General features: G+C 43.8%; 2 protein-coding genes across 3 annotated transcripts; one reads left to right on the top strand and one right to left on the bottom strand.

Annotated features, from left to right (window-relative positions):
- The first annotated feature begins 869 nt into the window (after positions 1-869).
- LOC121270573 (zinc finger protein 256-like) lies at positions 870-4,694 on the top strand. Its single transcript, XM_041175942.1, has 4 exons — positions 870-1,181; positions 1,962-2,047; positions 2,121-2,180; positions 3,001-4,694. The coding sequence occupies exon 4, from the start codon at positions 3,363-3,365 to the stop codon at positions 4,371-4,373; it is 1,011 nt and encodes a 336-aa protein (XP_041031876.1). The 5' UTR covers positions 870-1,181; positions 1,962-2,047; positions 2,121-2,180; positions 3,001-3,362; the 3' UTR covers positions 4,374-4,694.
- A 7,829-nt stretch (positions 4,695-12,523) lies between these two features.
- LOC121270576 (gastrula zinc finger protein XlCGF8.2DB-like) lies at positions 12,524-16,640 on the bottom strand. 2 transcript variants are annotated; one of them, XM_041175948.1, is made up of 2 exons: positions 16,556-16,640; positions 12,524-14,650 (listed from the first exon to the last, which is right to left on the bottom strand). In XM_041175948.1, the coding sequence occupies exon 2, from the start codon at positions 14,306-14,308 to the stop codon at positions 13,565-13,567; it is 744 nt and encodes a 247-aa protein (XP_041031882.1). In that variant the 5' UTR covers positions 14,309-14,650; positions 16,556-16,640; the 3' UTR covers positions 12,524-13,564. The 2 variants fall into 2 exon arrangements, with proteins under 2 accessions (XP_041031882.1, XP_041031881.1); XM_041175947.1 differs by having other exon boundaries at positions 16,508-16,602.
- Positions 16,641-16,945: the final 305 nt, after the last annotated feature.

The following is a 16,945-nucleotide window of genomic DNA, read 5'->3' as shown; positions in this document are numbered from 1 at the left end:
GGCCAGAGTCTTGAGTAGGCCCAGACTCGGTGGAAGGTTCCCTTCCCTGATGGACATGAATTAATTAGTCGGGGTTTACAGCCCTACAGCTTTCATGGTCACTTGTTCCTGGTGCTGGCCCCACTAATGGCTAGATCCATTCGTCACCTGGATCCTGTTTCTCTCTCTCCAGATGCTGCCGGACATGTTGAGTTTTCCTGCACTTTCTGTTTTTATATCAGTGAACCCTTAATATCTGCTTCATGTACTGGTCAATCGATCTTTCCACAGGGGTGAGTGTGTCGAGCAGTGTGCAGCTGGAAAGCCTTATCCATTCACCTCTTGCATTACTACAGCAGATATACATTGTCCTGACAGTGCCAGCAGGGCTGTGGAATTTATTGGATAGATCTTTCAAAAAGCTAGCATAGGCATAATGGATTGAATGGGTTCAATCTATGCTGCATCATTCTATAAAACAGCGGATATTCGGTATCAGGGAATAGAAGAGAAAGAAAAGAACCAGTGACGGTGTGACTTAACTGAGCTGGAGTCAGCACCTTCAGGGAGGAGAAACAGAGGGGAACCAGTCGGAAAATCTTCAAAAGCTCAGTGAACAATGGTTTAAATCACTTAAAGAAATAAAGAATGGCACAGCATCTATTCAGCAGGATATATGTGTGATTTAAAAAAAATAATTTATCGCAATTGGGTTCCAATTACGTTCTATTCCCGCTTTAAAGTTCAAATGGCACTTCTGTTACCCAACATTCCCTGCGGATGTGAAAGTGCCCTATTCATATTATAGGAGGCGGTGCGCAGGCGCAGTGCTGTACTTTAGCTGGAGCATGCGCATTATCAATTTGATCAGAGCTGAGCGAGTGCGGGAGAGGCGTTTCTCAGTGGGTGAGTGTCGATGGGGCAGACTGAGGAATGGAGCCAGAAGTCGGGGTGAGGAGGAAGCGGAGGCTTCATAAACGATCAGTGCAGGCCGCAAGCCAGGAATAAGACGCTGCAGGTCCCGTATTCGCAGTTCCAGGACATTTTTCCCGGTCCAGCACCAGCTTAGCGGCCGCCATCTTGGTCCAGCGGGCAGTGGAGGGCTTACGCGGCCATCTTGATGACGCACCAGAGAGTGGGCGGGGCCTAAGGGTCCCGGTGACTCGAAGAGAAAGGCGGCGTTTGCTGCCAACGCCGTGAATGTGGGTTGAGACAATGAGCTTGTTAATCTGCTCTTTACTGCCGAATAAAACTGTTGCTGTTATAGTAGAAGCAAAATACTGCGGATGCTAGAAATCTGAAATAAAAACAGAAAATGCTGGGAAAAACTCAGCAGGTCTGGCAGCATCTGTGTAGAGGGAAACAATTAACCTTTCGAATCTGTTTGACTTCTTCAGAGCACATGGACTTGAAACGTTAACTCTGTTTTTGTCTCCACGGATGCTGCCAGATTTGCTGAGGTTTTCCAGCATTTTTTGTTTTTATTTCAGATTTCCAGCATCCACGTTATTTTACGTTTATTTTACAGTTTAATTCACTGCCACTACTTTTCCAGGAATGCCTACCTTGAGGAAGTATTGCTCTTCTCTCCCACGGGATTTCTGTTTGACTCTTTCACCATGTTCACCTTCATTGCTTTCCATTTCCCCCCTGGGATTTGGTAAGGTGTTTCCTAAAACCCGCTTTCACAGCCATATTTCCTTCCTCAGCGATTGTCTCCATGTCCGACTTACCCCCCATGTGGATTCCAACTGAATTTCCATCCCTCGTGTTTTGAATCCACCCAGGATTATAGGTATCTCCAGGACATACAATGTTCCTCGGAGATCTGTTCTCACTCATGTGCCACCATACGTACACACTCGACCCCTCTCTCCAGCAGCACCGAATCGCACTATCTCAAAGCCATCCTTGTCCCCAGATTCACTTTATTCTTTGTCACATCAGACACCTTAACAATAAACTTTTTCTCTTTCCTTCAGGTGTTCTGCTGCTGCTGCTGCTCCACTCTCTCTGAATAAAGATTTAGCTTCACACACACCAAATGTTCCTCCTGTGCCCAACATCTGTGAGTAAAACATTTTATTTTCTTTCCCATTGCATTTCTTTTCTAATTCTGGGTTTAAATTGTTGACTTGCAGGAACTGAAGGGAAAGGAAGTGAATCCAGGGAGGACATTGACTCTGGAAAGGTTGGCCCAGGTCTCTCTCTCTCTCTCTCTCTCTTAAAGACACTGACATCCTTTGTTCCTTCAGCTTGACATATTTATTATATGGATAAAATAATGGCTTCTTTCCTCATGCTCACAATTAAAGGGGTGGCTTTCCCAGGAGATGGCTGACATTTAAGGGACAGGAAATTAATATAGGACGTAGATATGCCTTGTGTTGTTATATAGTAGACATTTTATATAAATTATTGATACTGTAATATAGCACATTTATTATTATTTCTACTTTTTAAAATATAGTACTGTATATATTTATAGTCCTAGAGGCAGGACAGCACAGAAGGAATCTATTTGGAAACTTGAGTCCATGCTGAATCTCTGTAGAGCAATCCCCATTCCCCCTCTATGTCCCCATTCCCATGTAAGTTAATTTCCTTCAAGTGCCTAACCAATTTCACTTTCAAACCATTCATTCCTGCTTCCACCACTCTCATAGACAGTGAGTTTCAGGTGATGAACACTGGCTGTCTAGCCTCCCACTGTCTCTCTAATTAAAAAATACAGTACTGATTAACACATTTTTAGTCAGTTATATGTACATAGACAAACATAAACATTTTCAGGTCCCTGTCTCCAGGACATGAAGCCCTGACCAATGATCTCAGCATGAATCGCTTCTTCAGGAGCATTGGGAAGCCGTATATTAAGTACGGCAAAGTGGGAATGGAGAGTAGGTGTCTGGGATGACTTTTGAATGGGAGAAGAATGAATGTTTCATAGAAACAAGAATTGCCTGTTCTGAAGTTCTATCCTGTACTGACAGTAATGACTTTTGTAAACTCCTTTTGCAGGATATTAGAAGGAGAGGATTTTCAGACAGAAATCTCAAATCAAACGTCACATGAAGATCTGACAAAATCACTTAGTTTATGAGGACCAGAATATCATTGGCCTTTGAATCTAGAAAGAGAAATGTTTGTCTGTATTGTCTGCTTCAAAAGGTTTTAAACATCAGTGTGACTGGTAGAACATCAAGACACACAGAGCCGAGTGAGAGGTCCTGGTGCACTGACTGTGGAAAGAACTTTAACTAGTTACCCAGTTGAAAAAATATCACACAATTCACAGTGAGGAGAGGCTGCACGTGTGGCCTGTGTCTAGACAAGGCTTCAACTGATCGTCAAGCCTGGAGAGGCACAAGGACACCTGCATCATGGAGAAACCATGGAAATGTGGGGACTGTGGGAAGGGACTCAGATCCCCATCAGAGCTGGAGATTCATCGACGTAGTCACACCGGGGAGAGACCGTTCACCTGCTCCAAGTGTGGGAAGGGATTCATTGATTCATCTGCACTGCGGAAGCATGAGCGAGTTCACAATGGGGAGAGACCGTTCACCTGCTCTGACTGTGGGAAGCGATTCACTAAGTCATCCAACCTGCACTCACACCAGCGAGTTCACACTGGGGAGAAACCATTCTCCTGCTCCAAGTGTGGGAAGAGATTCACTCATTCATCCAACTTGCTGACACACCAACGAGTTCACACTGGGGAGAGGCCATTCACCTGCTCTGAGTGTGGGAAGAGATTTATTAATTCATCCCACCTCGTGGCACATGAGCGAATTCACACTGGAGAGAGACCGTTCACCTGCTCTGAGTGTGGGAAGGGATTCGGATTCCCTTCTAAGCTGGAGATTCACAGACGCTGTCACACTGGAGAGAGGCCGTTCACCTGTTCCACATGTGGGAAGGGATTCACTCAGTCATCCCACCTCCTGTTACACCAGCAAATACACACAGGGGAGAGGCCATTCACCTGCTCCGAGTGTGGAAAGGGCTTCATTGATTCATCTGCACTGCAGAAGCACAAGCGAGTTCACACTGGGGAGAGACCATTCACCTGCTCTGAGTGTGGGAAGAGATTCAGTCATTCATTCAACTTAGTGACACACCAGCGAGTTCACACTGGGGAGAGACCATTCACCTGCTCTGAATGTGGGAAGGGATTTGCTCATTCATCCACCTTGTGGGCTCACCAGCGAGTTCACACTGGGGAGAGACCTTTCACCTGCTCTGAATGTGGGAAACAATTCAGTGATTCATCCACCCTACGGAAACACCAGCGAGTTCACAGCAGGGAGAGGCCATTCACCTACTCTGACTTTGGGAAGGGATTCACTCATTCTTCAAACCTGCTGACACACCAGCAAGTTCACGAGTGATTACAGAAATTGGATTCTGCTGTTATTGCTGCTGTTAATCCAATCCAGGATTGAACCATGTTCATTCTTACAGTTAGTGAAGTGGGAGGGTCGGAGGGTTTCATTCTGCTGGACAGGCCGGTCACCATATGACCATAAGATGTAGGAGCAGAAATAGGCCATTCGGCCCATTGAGTCTACTGTTCTATTCTATGAGATCACGACTGATCTGATAATCCTGAACTCCAATTTCCTATCTTTTCCCCATAACCCTTGATTCCCTTACTGATGAAAACTCTGTCTATCTCAGCTTTGAATATACTTAACGACCCAACCTCTACAGCCCCCTGCGGTAAAGAATTCCACAGATTCACTATCCTCTGAGAGAAGAAATTCCTCCTCGTCTCCATCTTAAATGGGCGACCCCTTACTCTGAGATTATGCCCTCTGGTCCTAGACTCTCCTGTAAGGGGAAAAAACCTCTCAGCATCTACCCTGTCAAGTCCTCTAAGAATCTTATAGGTTTCAATAAGGCCACCGCTTATTCTTGAGTGAGTACAGGCCCAACTTACTCAAACTCTCCTCATAAGAAAATCCCTCTATACCCAGGATCAACCTCGTGAACTTCTCTGAACTGCCTCCAGCGCCCTTTAGATAGGCGGACCAAAACTGTCCTCAATATTCCAAACGTGGTCCAACAAGTGCATTGTATAGTTTTAGCAAGACTTCCCTATTTTTATATTCCATTCCCTTTGAAATAAAGGCCAACGTTCCATTTGCCTTCCCTATTACCTGCTGAACTTGTTTGCTAGCTTTTCGTGATTCATGCAGGAGAACCCCCAAATCCCTCTGTGCTGCAGCTTTCTGCAGTCTTTCTCCATTTAAATAATATTCAGCTCCTCTATTCTTCCTGCCAAAGAGCATAACCTGACATATTTTCCCACAATATATTCCATCTGCCAAGTTTTTACCCACTCACTTTACCTGTCAAATCCCTCTGTAGACTCTTTGTGTCATCCTCACCACTTGCCTTCCCACCTATTTTTGTGTCATCCGCAAACTTGGTGATGGTGCATGCACTTCCCTCATCCAAGTCCTTTAAAATATATTGTAAATGATTGTGGTCCCAGCACTGATCCCTGTGGCACTCCACTAGTTACAGTTTGCCAACCTGAAAATGCCCCCATTATCCCAACTCTGTCTTTTATTAGTTAGCCAATCTTCTTTCCATGTCTCACAGCTTTCCCTCCATTGGGCTGATGCTCTTTGAGCCTGGGAGTGCACATTTCCACTGAAAAGATGCACAAAAGCTGATAAAGTACATTTGTTTTATCTTGGATTGTAAGTAATGTTTTTCCTACCACCACAGGTAGATCTCAAATAAATACATTTGTCTCTGTTCCATTGAGTCTACAGCACAGGGCCAGGCCAGTCGGCTCAGTTCACCTTTGTCAGTATTTATGTTCCACATGATCCTCCACCCACCCCTCTTCATCTCCCCCGTCAGCAGATCCTTCTATTCCTTTCTTCCTCATGTATGTATCTAGTTTCCCTTAAATGTATTCATGCTATTCACCTCAACCACTCGCTGTAGTAGTGATTTCCACATTCTCATCATTCGCTGGGCAAAGATGTTTCTCATGAAATCCCTATTGGATCATTGAACCCCTTCATAATCTTAAAGACTTCCATCAGGTCACCCTTCAGTCTTCTCTAGAAATTAGAAAAATGCCCCAGCCTTTCCTGAGGGTTAAATGCTGTCAGTTCTGGTATTGTTCTTGTGAATCTTTGTGGCCCTTCTCCAGTGCCTCTATTTCCCTTTTCTAAATAGAGACCACAAATATTGACAGTCTTCCCAGTGTAGTCTAACCATGGTTCTGAACAAGTTGAACATAACCTCCCTGCTTTTCAACTCTATCCCTCTGGAGAGGGACCAATGTGGGCCCCATATTGAAGAAAAGACGTCAAGTTCTTCAAGAGGCTGGAGAGAGGATTTAAGAGAATGACACCAGGGATGAGGGACTTCAGTTCGTTGGAGAACTGCAGCAGCTGAAGTTTCTTTCTTTAGATCATAGGGTCATTAGGGTAGGGAAGATGGCCTTTTGGCCCATCAAGTCCACACTGACTCACTGTAGAGCAAACAAGTCAGTCTCATTACCCTGTTCTATCCCCATATCCCTGTAGTTTTATTTTCCTCAAGTGCCCATCCAATTTCCTTTCGAAATCATTCCAACACCTCTGCTTCTACCATCCTCACAGGAAGTGGGTTCAAGGTCATTACCACTTGCTTTGAATGTACACAAGACTCCTAGAGCACAGAATGAGGCCATTCACCCAATTATGCTCAAGCCAGATATCCAATTAATAGCATAGCCCTGCAATTTTCTTTTCATTTCAAGAATCTGTCTAATTCCTTTTTAAAAGATAGAATCAAATCTGCTTCTTACAGTTTTCAGGCATGTCATTCCAAATCACAACAACTCACTGTGTTTTAAAACAAATAATTCAGGATTTAGTGTGTTTGGTGTTTCACAGAGTATTCAAAATGGTGTCAGAGACATGGTTGGAAACAAAGTTAAGGCTCAATCTTTATTAATGACTTTGTTGTGGGGACCGAGTGTAATATATCCAAATTTGTGGATAATTAGAAAAAAAAATGCATTTTTATACCACAGGTGTCCTGAAGCATCTTTCAACCAACGAAGTACTTCTGAAGTTTAATTGCTGTTATCGGAAACTTCAGGTAGCTCTGAGTAATCAAATTCAGTGTTAAAAATCAATCACTTTCATTTTGTATTCACTGTTATAACCAACAAGGTCAAGGAAGACATTTTATCCTCTTACATGTGGCACCTTTCTGCCTTTTCACATTCTGTAACTTTTCTTTATTGAATATAGATTGAATTTGTATTAAAATCTAGTCATGAAACATAACTATTCAGTAATGACCTTGATTAATGAATCAGTAATAGATAATTATATTGAAAAAGTCGGGTCTTTATTTTGAAACTTAACACTATATAAACCAAAATGTTCATTCCAAAAAGAAACTGCAGAGCTAGCAGAAATTAAGCAAAGAAATTCTTTTCTAATTTTGATAAGCAACAGGACATATTCTGCCAAAGTGCAGCTCAAGGATAAGGCTCATTGTTCAATCTGATCAAGATTAGTAAGAAGCAAAGCTATTGTCTTCCACAAACTGTCTTTTTGAACCAGACTATCTTGTATTAACAAAATATATTAATTAAAGATTACTGTATTAATTAACTACTAGTCAACAACGGATGATTAAGTAATGAGCCTTGAGTTACAATTAGTGAATGAATAATGAATCAGTAGTTATAACAAAAAGGTGAGTTTTATTTGCTGTAAAGATGAAAAACCTTAATTGCTGTGTGTATGTGAATAATGTGTATATGAAGATAAATGTAGCGGCAAGAGAGATCTTCAAAATCTGCTTAGCCTCAAAATTGAACTTTATGAATATAATTATATAGAATCAGATGAAGGGACAGTATGACTGTTGTTCTATTGTTCTCCTGTCTGAGATAATGAGTTAAGATAATGTAAGTAATTGGGAATCCAGTTAAATTGATCTAGTAACCAAACTGACCAATTGTCATGCTACGACAGGCCCCACTCTGACATGAGTTAATGGTCACTTTGGGGATAAAAGTAGAGGTTCCAATGGTCTTCCTTGCTATCCAAGTACTGAAGATTCCCAAGGCCGAGTTCCAAGGAAATTACTGACAAAGAAGGAACCAGATCCCGAGGCCGAAATCCACAAGAATTACTGTTGAAGAAGGAGCCTGGGAGGGTTACACTTCTGTGGGCTGATCACACATATGAAGTTGTAAAAGTCAATTACTTAATGTTTTTAAGGAAACACTTTTCTTTCAATAAATGTTTTACACTAACTACCCAGAGAATTCTGTCTTTGCCTTAATTGGTGAAAGTCTTGTCCGAAGGAAAGCAAATTTATTAAATAGCAAGTTGGGGGTGGCTGAAATCAATTAACTTACAGACCACAAGATCAGATAATAGAAATTTCAAATTTAAATCTTGCATTTATATAGCATCTTTCATGGCCACAATACATCCCAAAGCCCTATACAGCCAATGAATTATACTTTTGGAGTGTAGTCACTGTCGCAATGTAGGAAATTCAGCAGCCAATTTACACACAGCAAGATCCCACAAAATACAATGCTATAATGACCAGATGATCTGTTTTTAGTGATGTTGATTGATTAATATTGGCCATGATACCGGGATTAACCTCCCCTGCTCTTCTTCGAAATAGTGGCCATGGGAACTTCTAAGTCTGCCCAAGGCAGCAGACTGGCACTTGCATTAACATCTCATCCAAAAGACAGCAGTGCCAACAGTGCAGCACTCCCTCAGTACTGGCACTTGAAATGTTGGACATGAGTTTGTCCTCAGGCTCTTGGACTGGGACCTTCCCACAATGACTTTCTGACTCAGAGGTGAGAGAGCGATCCACTGAGCCACGGCTGATACTATGGACAATACAAAATTAGAAAGGGAAACATACCCTTTGCCTCCAGCACCTAAATCTAAACCTTAAAAAACCCCATATTAAAAACAAGTATCTGATAGACAAATATTCGAATGTTGGTTTAGAACCACAAGTTTCGACTTCCCATTTGAGCCTCCAGCACTTTTCTGTCTCTATTGCTTATGTCAAAGGCAGCCAGGCGACAGATCTGAGAGCTGAATTTAGCTGAGAATAATGGGGCCTGTGCCCCAGTTGGGAATCTGCCATGAGTGTCAAACTAAAAGAGACAGGAAGGTTCTGGAGGACTAATATGGAAATCAGCCTCCAACCAATTGGGGAGGATGGGGTTGAGTGGGGCTGATGGTGACGCGACCCCTGTGTTTCAGTTTCCTTTTGTCCAAAGTGGGGAGTCATGGGAACAGGGTACAGAGGAGCCAAAGAGAAACCATTTGGGTCCAGAACATTTTACACGTTGCTGAAAAAAGAGACATGTTTAAGCTTTTCATCTTGCAATCATCAGGACACTCACAAGAAAACCAATGTAAGGAGGAAAACAACAATTTATACTATATGTGAAGAGAGTGCTGATTGGTAGGCAAGTGACGTTGCCATTGAGAATGCAACATTATTGGTGACTGACAGTTAACTGCCACGCATTGTTTGAAATTTATACCAGGCTGCTTGACCCTGATTGGTCAAGGCCTTGCCCTGAGGAATGAGTCAGCAAATGGCTGTCACTTATTTTGTTTAGCTAAAACAGACGCAATGTGTGTGCATGTTCTTTCTGTCTGCAATGATCAGGACCCTGTATTAATAAATGTAGCTTCCAGTACCTGCATATGCACTACATTGTAACCTGGAATGACAATCTTAAATTGGTTGTCAGCGTAATTCTTAGCACATCGAGGGTTATTTAGCAAGTGTTGTCCAATCACTGAATCACAACTAATATTGGGTACTTCTTTTTGAGTTTTGCAAGCATGGGCTGGTTGGGTGTGGTCTCACTTCTCAATATACATGTTGGGATTCTTATAATCCCACATGCTATAAGATTGTTCTGATTGATAACATTATAAATAGGGCCCGAGTCATTTGCCAACCATTCAAGCTTGATGCCGATATAGGACACATCAAAGGCATCCTTCAGGATAATGGCTACCCTGGTCAGATCATCTTGCGCTGTATATCACACAAACTCATGAATGGGCCTAAGGCCATCACTTTCAATCCTGAAAGGTGCCCAGTCTACCTCAGGTTACCCTGCAAGGGCAAGGTATCTCAAAAATTTGAGCAACTGGTGAAGCTAGCTGATTCATGCTGCTACTATGCAGTAGCAACATAAGTGGTATTCACCACTAACAGGATACTGCCGTCAAACCAAAAAGACAATGTAATGTGGTATATGAATTTCAGTGCCAGTGTGATGCTAGGTATGTAGGCCGTACATCCTAAAGACTGGTGGATCATATCAAACAGCATGTCCCAGCCTCTGTTCACAATGAGCAGGGTACAGGCTGTACCCAACCAGCCCGCACCTTCAAAACTCAAAACAACAATGTTCCACATTAGATGTGATTCTGCAATTGAACAACATTGGCTAAATAATCCTCAATGTGCTAAGAATTACGCTGGCAACCAATTTAAGATTGTCAGTCAGGCTTGCAATGTAGTGTGTTAGGATGCACTGGAAGCTACATATTAATGCGTAGGGCCCTGTTCTTTGCAGACAGGAAGAATATGTGCAAACATTGCACCTATTTCAGCTAAAGAAAATAAGTGACAGCCATTCACTGATTCATTCCTCAGGGAAATGCTTTGACCAATCAGGGTCAAGCTGCCTGGTTTAAATTTCAAACAATACTTGGCAGTTAACTGTCAGTCACCATCAGTGGTGCATTCTCCATGGCAATGCCACTTGCCAACCAATTAGCACTCTCAGCACATACAGTATAAACTGTTATTTTCTCCCTTATATTGGTGTTCTTGCGGGTGTCCCTGATGAGTGCAAGATGAAAAGCTTAGACATGTCTTTTTTCAGCAATATTACCAAATGACTATTTTGCATATCCTTTTACTCTGTCTGCCTTTGGTCCTCAAGAAATGTTTCTTTTTTTACCATGTTTTCTTTCATTAATAAACTTTAAACAATAAAAATATTTGATTTTGCTGAACTTTTCATGAATACATTTAAGAACTTTAGGGAAAGCAAATGAGAGGGTTTAGCAGACTCTTTTAACAGAAAGTGAGTCGCTCTTAGGTAATTGGCAAATGAGCCATAGGAAGGAGATGAGATTTTGTTATTGATACAGTGATGTTAGAATATGGAGTTCAGGGAATTAAATAATCCTTTATTCCCTTTTCCCCAACTCTGAAATGATTCACAGTGATAACCCTTATTGGTGACAGTGGTTAGATTTTATTCAATATAAATAAGACCTGACACTTGCTAATGCCTGAGCAGCGGTATCAAAATGCAGCAGCATTACCATTACATTCTGGGTAGAAGCACCATCTCCATGTCAATGCTCCCTGGTCTGCCCCAGATGCCATTGCACCAGTCAACGTAATGTGTAAAACCTCTACAAATCTCTGTGCTCGGGGAATCCCTTCTGATACTTTTATACATTGCAAAGTCTATGGAGACTGATTTCATCCAATCATTGCCTACCTAACATTTGAATGGACCAATTACAAAACCTGTCATTGAACCATCTGTACCCATCCAAGCCTCGTCAAACTCTCAAACAACTGGCCCCCACACACTCCGTCCCTGGTACAGGGGGTCAGCATTCCCATGCCAAGCAGTGAAAACATGGTGGATTTGATACCCAGGTGTCATCTATAATTCATGGTACTCTTCTTTTCTCTGTCCTCCAGGAGCTGATTATCTCCCCTGTTCCCACATAGCAAGTCATTTGTTCTCAGCTCTGCTAGATTTCTGCTGAGGTTTGACCCCTTTTACACCTTTCAGATCAATAAAACATTGGGTCAATGAAGACCCGAAACATAATTTTCCATCCTGTCACCTGGCAACCAGCCTTTCACAGAGCATAATCACAACAGGAATAAAACCAGAAGTATAACAATAAAATTAAAAAATGTACTGCCAGTTATAGAATTTAATTTAACGTTCACTAATTAGCAAGAAAACCCAAAGTAAGGATCCCCCAGGATTCCTACATCTTGAGAGGAGGAGAACTCTCTCTCTCCGACCCCTCATTCAATTTCACTCTGTTATTTTCCAGTTCTGTTCTGGCCCTGACTAGGGTAACATCTACTCAATTTTTTCCTCTTCTGAGGGACACTATGAATTCTAAGTTACTAATACATAAGGATGTACGCTTCAAGCAACAGGTCATGCATGGATGTACAGGGTTCTCCAGCTCTCTCTTTACCCCCATCCAACTTGTGGACAGTTCTTCCCAAGTATTATTTCTCCCAAGCCCTTAATTGTACAATCCAAATTTTTATCCCTTTTACTTTAATTTTACTCCTTTTGACCATGACCGATGTGTTTAAATGGGAACACCACCACCTGCAAGTTCCCCTCAAGCCACACACTATCCTGACTTGGAAATATATCACCGTTCCTTCAACGTTGCTGGGTCAAAATCCTGGAACTCCCTCCCAAGCAACACTGTGGGTGTACCTACGCCACAGGGACTGCAGTGGTTCATGAAGGCGGCTCACCACCACCTTCTCAAGGGCAATTAGGAATGGGCAATACCCAGCCAGCAACACCCAGGTCCTGTGAAGGAATAAAAACTAAGAATAGACTTGTTTGCTCTACTGAACCCTGGCCTGGACTCATGGGTTGAATAGCCTCCTCCTCTGCCTTAATAACTCTAAGATCTAAAGAAAATAATTTCAATGAACTGAAGTCCCTCTTGTCAATCCCTGCAGCAACCTTGCTAAGGATGTCACATCTTTCCTACAGGGTGGGGCCATATATAGGGTTCCTTTCTAGAGAATTGAAAAGCAGGGAGGCTATGCTCAACTTGTTTAGAACCATGGTTAGACTACACTGGGAGGGCTGTCAATATTAGTGATCTCCATTTAGGCAAAGAAAGCAGAAGCACCAAAGAAGATGCAACAAAGATTCACAAGAACTGAGAGCATTTAACCCTCAGGAAAGGCTGAGGCACTTTTCTCTAGGTAAGAGAAGACCAAAGGGTGACCTGATAAAAGTGTTTAAGATTATGAAGGGATTCAATAGATTCATGAGAAACCTCTTTACTCAGCGAGTGGTGAGAGTGTGGAACTTGCTACTACAGCGAGTGGTTGAGGTGAACAGCATGAATACATTTAAGGGGAAGCTACATACATACATGAGGGAAAAAGGAATAGAAGGATATGCTGATGGGGGAGATGAAGTGGGGTGGGTGGAGGATCATGTGGAACATAAATACTGACACAGACTAATTGAGCCAGCTGGCCTGGCTCTGAACTGTAGACTCAATGGAACAAAGACAAATATATTTATTTTAAATCTATCTCTAGCGATAGGCAAACACTATTTACTATTCAGGATAAAATATATGTACTTCATCAGCTTTTGTGGATCGTTTCTGTGGAACTGTATACTTCCAGGCTCAAACAGCATCGGCCCACTGAAAGCAAAATCGTGAGACCGGCCAGTCCAGCAGAAAGACATCCTCCGATCCTCCCACTCCAACTGCAGAATGAACATGGTTCAGTCCTGGGTGTGATTAACAGCAGCAATAACAGCAGAATCCAACCCCTGTAATTGTTTGTGAAGTCGCTGGTGTCTCAGCAGACTGGATAGCTGAGTGAATCCATTCCCACACTCAGGGCAGATGAATGGTCTTTCCCCAGTGTGAACTCGCTGATGTCTCAGCAGGCTGCATAGCTGAGTGAATCCCTTCCTACAGTCAGAGCAGGTGAATGGCCTCTCTCCAGTATGAACTCGCTGGTGTTTTCGTAGGGTGGATGAATCACTGAATCCCTTCTGACAGACAATGCAGGTGAACGGCCTGTCCCCGGTGTGAACTCGCTGGTGACGTAGGAGGTTGCATGACTGAGTGAATTCCTTCCCACATTCAGAGCAGGTGAACGGCCTCTCCCTGGTGTGAACTCGCTGGTGCTTCTGCAGGGCAGAATAATCACTGAATCCATTCCCACACAGGGAGCAGGTGAATGGCCTCTCCCCAGTGTGAACATGCTGGTGTCGCAGCAGGTTGGATAAATCACTGAATTCCTTCCCACACTTGGAGCAGGTAATTGGCTTCTCTCCAGTGTGAACTTGCTGGTGCCTCAGCAAGTGGGATAGCTGAGTGAATACCTTCCCGCATTCAGAACAGGTGAATGGCCTCTCCCCGGAGTGAACGCGATGATGAATTTCCAGTTGAGATGGGGTTCTGAATCCCTTCCTGCACTCCCCACATTTCCATGGTTTCTTCATGGTGCAGGTGTCCATCTGTCTCTCCAGGTGTGATGATCAATTGAGGCCTTGTCCACACACAAAAGACATGCACAGTTTGGCCCTGCTGTGAATGGTGTGATGTTTTTTCAGCCTTTAAAACAGGTCAAGGCACTTTCTGCAGTCAGTTCACTGGAATACTCTCACTTGGGTTGTCGGTTCTTTACCAGTCACACTGATATTTCAAAAGTTCAGAAGGAGACAGAACAGACAAACGTTTCTCCTCCTAGATTCAAAGGCCAATGATATTCAGATCCTGATGAATCAAGTGACTCTGCCAGATTTTGACGTGACATTTGGTTTGAGATTTCTGTCTGCAAATCCTCACTTTCTAATATCCTGTAAAAGGTGTTTATAAAAGTTATCACTGTCAGTCCAGGTCAGAAATATAGAACAGACAATTCTAGTTTATATGGAACATTTTTTCCTCTCTTGTTCCCAAAGCTGTGAATCTCTGTCCCACACACACTCCCTGCTCCCTGGGCTGAAATCCAAACTCATCTCAACATCTGCACCATTTCTTTCCGCCACTCCCAGTTTTCTCCCTCCCTCTCCTCTGCCTGGGTTCAGTTCTCCAGCTCCTGTCTGCAGACTGACAATAAAACCAATGACAAAAACAAAATTACCTGGAAAAACACAGCAGGTCTGGCAGCATCGGCGGAGAAGAAAAGTGTTGATGTTTCGAGTCCTCATGACCCTTCAACAGAACTGATTTTTCTTTACAAGGAGAGGGGTGAAATATAAGCTGGTTTAAGGAGGGGGAGAGAAGTGGGGGGGCGTTGTTGTAGGGACAAGCAAGCAGTGATAGGAGCAGATCATCAAAAGATGTCACAGACAAAAGAACAAAAGAACACAGAGGTGTTGAAGTTGGTGATATTATCTAAACGAATGTACTAATTAAGAATGGATGGTAGGGCACTCAAGGGTATAGCTCTAGTGGTGGTGGGGGAGCATAAAAGATTTAAAAATAATGGAAATAGGTGGGAAAAGAAAAATCTATATAAATTATTGGAAAAACAAAAGGAAGGGGGAAGAAACAGAAAGGGGGTGGGGATGGAGGAGGGAGTTCAAGATCTAAAGTTGTTGAATTCAATATTCAGTCCGGAAGGCTGTAAAGTCCCTAGTCGGAAGATGAGGTGCTGTTCCTCCAGTTTGCATTGGGCTTCACTGGAACAATGCAGCAGGCCAAGGACAGACATGTGGGCAAGAGAGCAGGGTGGAGTGTTAAAATGGCAAGCGACAGGGAGGTTTGGGTCATTCTTGTGGATGGACCGCAGGTGTTCTGCAAAGCAGTCGCCCAGTTTACGTTTGGTCTCTCCAATGTAGAGGAGACCGCATTGGGACCAATGAATACAGTAGACTAAGTTGGGGGAAATGCAAGTGAAATGCTGCTTCACTTGAAAGGAGTGTTTGGGCCCTTGGACGGCCCTTGGTCTGTGCCCTACCATCCATTCTTAATTAGCACATTCGTTTAGATAATAACACCACCTTCAACACCTCTGTGTTCTTCAGTTCTTTTGTCTGTGACATCTTTTGATAATCTGCTCCTATCACTGCTTGCTTGTCCCTACAACAACACCACCACCCCCCAACTTCTCCACACCCCACCCCCCAACCTTAAACCAGCTTATATTTCCCTCTCCTTCTAAAGAAAAATCAGTTCTGTTGAAGGGTCATGAGGACTCGAAACATCAACTCTTTTCTTCTCCGCCGATGCTGCCAGACCTGCTGAGTTTTTCCAGGTAATTCTGTTTTTGTTTTGGATTTCCAGCATCCGCAGTTTTTTTGTTTTTATCTCTGAATAAAACCAATGAGTCTTACTGGGGGTTTGGGGCCTCCAGCGGGTGTTTCTGAATCCTCCCCGCCCAACTCCCAGGGTTTCCTTCCTTCCCACAGATCAGATTCCTCATTGATTTGAGCCCAAAGTGTAACCTCTTATTTATTGTCCCCCCTCCCCCATCCTCTGATGTGAACCATCCTCCACTCGCTGACCCAGGATGGCGGCCGTTAACCTGGGCCTGTTCCCGGGAGGGAGAAGCCCCGCAGCTGCAAACCAGGAGCTGACAATTATTCCTCAGGGTTTGCGGATACACAAAGTGTTTCCAAATCCTCCCCGTCCAGCCGTTGACTCCATCGCTCCCTCCCCCCGGGCCTGTCACCGCGGGGTAAACACGGGGCCTGGGGCCTGGGGCCTACCCCAGAAGTTGATCCAGTTCCCAGTCCAGCCGCGGTTTCCATTCCTACCCTGTGCTCACAATCTCCTCCCGCCTCCCGAACCGTCCGCTCCTCCTCACTCTGTGACCATGACTAACACTGGGCATGCTCAGAGCGCGCACCCACACTGCACCTGCGCACTGGGAGCAGACACAGCGGATGCCGCCATGTTGGGAGAGGAAGCTGGGTCTTGTTCAGGAAGCCAGGCGCATGGGCGGCCATCTTCGTAAGGGAAGGGGAGAATGAGGACGGGGCTTCCTCCCCGGAGATAGGCCCGGGTTACCCGGGCAACCGGCAGCCGCCATCTTGTGCTGAGGATTTTCCATCCGGGTCTTTAGTGAAGGACGATGAGCTGGAACTGTTCAGAGGAAGGTCTGAAATCAGATTTACATCCAGATACCTGTAAGGACAATAAAGTTT

The sequence above is a fragment of the Carcharodon carcharias genome, chromosome 27 (genome assembly GCF_017639515.1).
Source record: "Carcharodon carcharias isolate sCarCar2 chromosome 27, sCarCar2.pri, whole genome shotgun sequence".
Classification (NCBI taxonomy): Eukaryota; Metazoa; Chordata; class Chondrichthyes; order Lamniformes; family Lamnidae; genus Carcharodon; species Carcharodon carcharias.
Note: the sequence above shows the minus strand (reverse complement) of the source record. Positions and strands in the feature narration are given on the sequence as shown.